Source organism: Nicotiana tomentosiformis, chromosome 6, assembly GCF_000390325.3.
Source record: "Nicotiana tomentosiformis chromosome 6, ASM39032v3, whole genome shotgun sequence".
NCBI classification, from domain to species: domain Eukaryota; kingdom Viridiplantae; phylum Streptophyta; class Magnoliopsida; order Solanales; family Solanaceae; genus Nicotiana; species Nicotiana tomentosiformis.
In genome coordinates, this window is record NC_090817.1 from 135,660,290 (window position 1) to 135,665,207 (window position 4,918).

The 4,918-nt window shown below is 36.9% G+C and overlaps 1 protein-coding gene across 1 annotated transcript; it reads left to right on the forward strand.

The window, feature by feature from the left end:
* Positions 1-728: 728 nt before the first annotated feature.
* Positions 729-4,183, forward strand: LOC104101735 (probable inactive receptor kinase At1g48480). Its single transcript, XM_009609233.4, has 2 exons — positions 729-2,330; positions 3,431-4,183. Exons 1-2 carry the CDS (start codon positions 917-919, stop codon positions 4,021-4,023), a joined length of 2,007 nt encoding a protein of 668 aa, XP_009607528.1. The 5' UTR covers positions 729-916; the 3' UTR covers positions 4,024-4,183.
* The last annotated feature ends 735 nt before the right edge of the window (positions 4,184-4,918 follow it).

Consider the following 4,918-nt stretch of genomic DNA (forward strand, 5'->3'; position numbering starts at 1 on the left):
AATTTCCTTAGCAAAATTTTCTGGGTCACTACACATACGTCAATACCTGGTCAACCTTTTCAACTGAATTTCGAAATCTTGGAACTAAGTGTTCCAAATCATTCAAAAATCTCACCGGACCCGAACCAATTACCCCCGACAAGTCACATAACAAATGTAAAGCATAAATTGAGCAGTAAATGAAAAAACAAAATTATAATACTCAAAACGACCGATCGGATCTTTACCGTCCGGACTCTGGATGCAGCCACTTTAGGAGTCCCCATTGACGAGTATTTATCAAAAGGGGCTAAAGGAAAAATTGGAAAGAAACGAGGAGTGGTTATATAGTAAATTCTCTTAATCCCTTTTTTTGGAGAGACAGAATGGTACCCTTCTGCAATCCATGTGAGAACGTACTTTTGTTAGCTCATTGACAATGGCTTTTGATCAACCAATAAAAGAAGAGAAAAAAGAGAATTACTCAACAGGAAAGATGGGAAAAAAATCTTTGTAATTGCTAATTAATGGAAGAGAGAAGGGTTTCTTGAAGTTCTAATTTAACCAAGAAAATGACTAAGAAAAATGTGGTTATTCACTAATCACGCCACCGTGTATTCTCTTTTTCTGAGTAACAATGTCACCGTTATTTGATATTTAATGTTGATTTATAGATTCATTTTCTGCTCTAGAAGATGGTATATTAACTGTTATCTCTCGTTTGTTATGTTTAGTCCTAAACTGAAATGGATGGAGTAAAACAACAAAAAGAAAAGGGGAAAAACAAAACCACACTAGAAAAAGCAAAAGAAAGTCTGAGAAAAAGCGGCAGACTGACCCACGAGCAGAGACAGTACACTCCGCTTTGTCTTTTTGAATTTAATCATGAAATCCATCAACTGGTAGTTGACCATAATCACTAGCTGATTTAACAGCTATGGTTTTTTCTTTCTTTCTTAATTTACACTCTCTTTTTCTTGTACTACAACTACATAATTTTTCATCACTCTCCTACAAAATGCTGCCTAATTATTCTACCTTAGTTCTACAGCCAAAGCTGAAAATGCTACTACTAATCCTCCTCATTCATGCTCTCATCTTCTCCTCAACATCCTCGGACCTGACCACCGACCGCGCCGCCCTTTTAGCCTTTCGTTCGGCCGTAGGTGGCCGTACATTCCTCTGGAACATTTCCAACACCACCTCCCCATGCAACTGGGCTGGTGTACAATGCGAAAACAACCGTGTTACCGTTCTCCGGCTACCGGCCTCCGCTCTCTCCGGTAAACTTCCGGTGAACATCATCTCCAACCTCACGAGCCTCCGTACACTCAGCCTTCGTCTCAACAACCTTTCGGGTCCTCTCCCTTATGACCTTTCCAAAAATGTTGAGCTTCGTAACCTTTATCTTCAGGGTAACTTTTTTACCAGCCCAGTTTCTTTTCTCTTTGGGCTTCGCTCTTTAGTTCGGTTAAATCTTGCTCATAACAACTTTTCTGGTGAAATACCATCCGGGTTTAACAATTTGACCCGATTGAGAACACTTCTTCTTGAAAGGAATCATTTTTCTGGGTCTCTACCTGATCTAAAGTTTACCAATCTAGAACAGTTTAATGTGTCTTTTAATAAATTAAATGGGTCTGTTCCGAGAAGTTTGGAGTCAATGCCTGTGGATGCTTTTCTTGGGAATTCACTATGTGGAAAGCCACTTGGTATTTGTCCAGGAGGTGGGGCCCAGCCTGCTATAGCTACTGCTGGAATTGAAATTGGGAATTCAACTAAGAAAAATAAGTTGTCCAGTGGAGCTGTTGCTGGGGTTGTAATTGGTTCTGTTGTGGGGTTTCTTGTTTTGTTGTTAATTTTGTTTGTATTATGTAGGACTACAAGTGATAAAAAAAGGTCTTTTGAGACTTCAGTAATTAAGCAAACAGAAACAGAAGTTTCAGTGGAGAAGCAAATTGTGGAATCAGAGAATGGAGGTGGAAATAATGGGTATTCTGTGGCAGCAGCATTGAGTACTAGTGAAAATGGGGCTAAAAAACTTGTGTTTTTTGGAGATTATTATAAAGCATTTGATTTGGAGGATTTGTTGAAAGCATCTGCTGAGGTTCTTGGGAAAGGAACATTTGGAACAGCTTATAAGGCAGTTTTGGAGATAGGTACAATTGTTGCTGTTAAGAGATTGAAAGATGTGGCTATATCTGAAAAGGAGTTCAGGGATAAAATTGAAACAGTTGGAGCAATGAATCATGAGAATTTGGTGCCTCTTAGGGCATATTATTACAGTGGAGAGGAGAAACTTCTTGTGTATGATTATATGCCAATGGGGAGCTTGTCTGCATTTCTTCATGGTAAGTTAGAGTTACAATTCACTAATGCCAAAATCTGGTGCTTTTACTTCATTTCCATTAATTTTTGAAGATACACTATGTTCTTAATTCCAGCTTTTGATATTTTGTTGGAGCCATGCTACTTACCAGAGTTCAATCTCTATTCTTCTGCCTTCATCGGTACTCCCTCCGGTCCAAAATAATTGTTGTTCTAGGCTCGGGCACATTGATTAAGAAAGTTACTTGCTCCTAGAAATTTAGAGGGGTTTTTGACTAAAATACCCTTAATAAGTAATCATTTTATCTTTTTATTTTGGTCCAAAATAAATGTTCATTTACATAATCAAGAAGGAATTAATTTTATTTTTTTAAAATTTGCCCTTCTTTACATATTCCAATGTGTCAAGCTAATAATTAATTAAGGTTAATTTAGTGAATACATTTTTTTTTCCTAGAAGTTCGTATTTTTTTTTTTTAATGAGTGTGTCAAAGGTAAAATGTTACTAGTTAGTTTGACATGTTGCATACTGTGTTACCTGCAGTGTTTGTACTGGGGCCCTCAACTCAATGAAAATGTGATCCTAGAATTAAGCATTCTTTATTATCATTTCCCTCACTCTTCATCACGTAAAGCATGCTTCTAATATAAGGAAGTATGTTAAATCTAAAGTTGTTTGTAATTAAAAGCTATAAGTAGTACTTATTTGATTTAGTTGATGTCATTATAGCCAAAGGACCTTTTGTCATTTTGTAGGTCACCTGTCCATATACAGAGGAAAGTTGCAGAAGCACAATATAATCTTTCACTTAACCCTACAAAAATAGGGTCTACAATTATATGTTCTTTTTACTATCTAGAGCAGGAGTAGAATTTTGAATACTGGAGACTAGTTTTCTGCCATGTGAATCTTGTATGAACTTGTAGATTTTTTTGCCTCTGGAACACTTGAAACTTGTTAAAGTGAGCTTAGAAGCTGAAATGAGCTGTTTGCTTACTGTAACCTTCTTTACAACAACAATAACAACAAACACAGTGTAAGTGTAATGTGTACGCAAAGAGAGGTTTTTTTTAATGTATTGTAACCTTCTTTCTATTCACTATAATTTCTTTAATTTGCTAGGAAGCAAGGGGACAGGCAGAACGCCGTTGAATTGGGAAATCAGGTCGAGTATAGCCCTGGGAATTGCTCATGGCATAGATTACCTACACTCCCAAGGTCCTAATGTATCCCACGCGAATATTAAATCATGTAATGTTCTTCTCACCAAATCATACGAAGCACGAGTCTCAGATTTTGGCCTAGCTAACTTAGTTGGACCGCCATCGTCCCCTACTCGAGTAGCAGGATATCGTGCTCCAGAAGTAACTGATTCTCGTAAGGTTTCCCAAAAAGCAGATGTCTATAGCTTTGGAGTATTACTATTAGAGCTTCTTACTGGAAAGGCACCTACTATGAATGAAGAAGGTGTTGATTTACCAAGGTGGGTTGAATCTGTAGTTCGCGAGGAATGGCCTTCTGAAGTATTCGATATAGAACTCCTCAGATACCATACTGCTGAAGAAGAGATGGTTCAACTATTGCAGCTAGCAATAGATTGTACTGCTCAATATCCTGATAATCGGCCTTCAATGTCCGAGGTTTCTAAGAGGATTGAAGAACTTCGACGTTCAACCTTGCATGAACACTCTGATCTTGTCAATGCAACAGATTAAATTGGTCCTTAGTCTTGAGAAGTGCAGTAACTAAACTAAAATCAGATACAGAGGCCAACTTTTAAGCATATCGAGTTTGTTGTTTGTTGCCTGAAATGAATTTAACTTGAGAAACATGGTCAGTGAGTTCATATATCCAAACCAAACTTGTTTCATTTTAGTACTTCAGCTTTTACTTTTGCCTTTTCTTTTTCTAATTGTCAGTGACAGTTATCTGAATATAAGAGGCATGCGTGCATGTGACTCTGGATATGCTGAAGCCAGCAGGAAGATTACAGTGATGTAGAGTTGTTTTCAGCTACAAAGTGGGACATGTGAAGTTTTCACAATTTTCCGATTAAAGTAAGAAAAATTCAGTTCTATCACTTCTTGGAAGATAGACCAAACCATTGCAAACATTTTGAAACATGTCAAAATCTCGTCTTCCTTGGATCTTGGCACAACTGATTTTAACAGCTTAGAAATAAGCTTAATATAATAATGGTGAAATCATATAGTTATTTAATGTCATAAAAGGAAGCAGTGTTGCATCTTACACAAAATGGGACAAACCAATTATTAGAATAGTAACCTACACTTTGTAGTACAATTTGATAAAATTTATATCATCCAAAAAAGAAATATGGCATCCTCAACAAAACCACATTATGGTACCAACTCTTTGTAGCAATATCATTTATGATTCTTGTTAAATGATTTTAGCTGTGTTAGGACACCTTTTTTTCTTTTCAAATCTTTTTATTTTACACTGTCAAAGGCAAAATAGTCGTTCTATTAGACCTTTGACTAATCTCTTCTCAGAAATTAGCCAACACCAAGAGAGCACAGCAGATTTAGCAGATACTTGCACAAGAGAGAAGAATCAAAGGAATGGAAGAGGCTGCAAAAAGCAAAA

Bases quoted from the DNA above. Each gene is read 5' to 3' on its own strand.
- LOC104101735 (XM_009609233.4), top strand. From the start codon at position 917: ATGGTTTTTTCTTTCTTTCTTAATTTACACTCTCTTTTTCTTGTACTA. The intron at 2,331-3,430 runs GTAAGTTAGAGT...TTAATTTGCTAG, and splicing joins CTTGTCTGCATTTCTTCATG to GAAGCAAGGGGACAGGCAGA.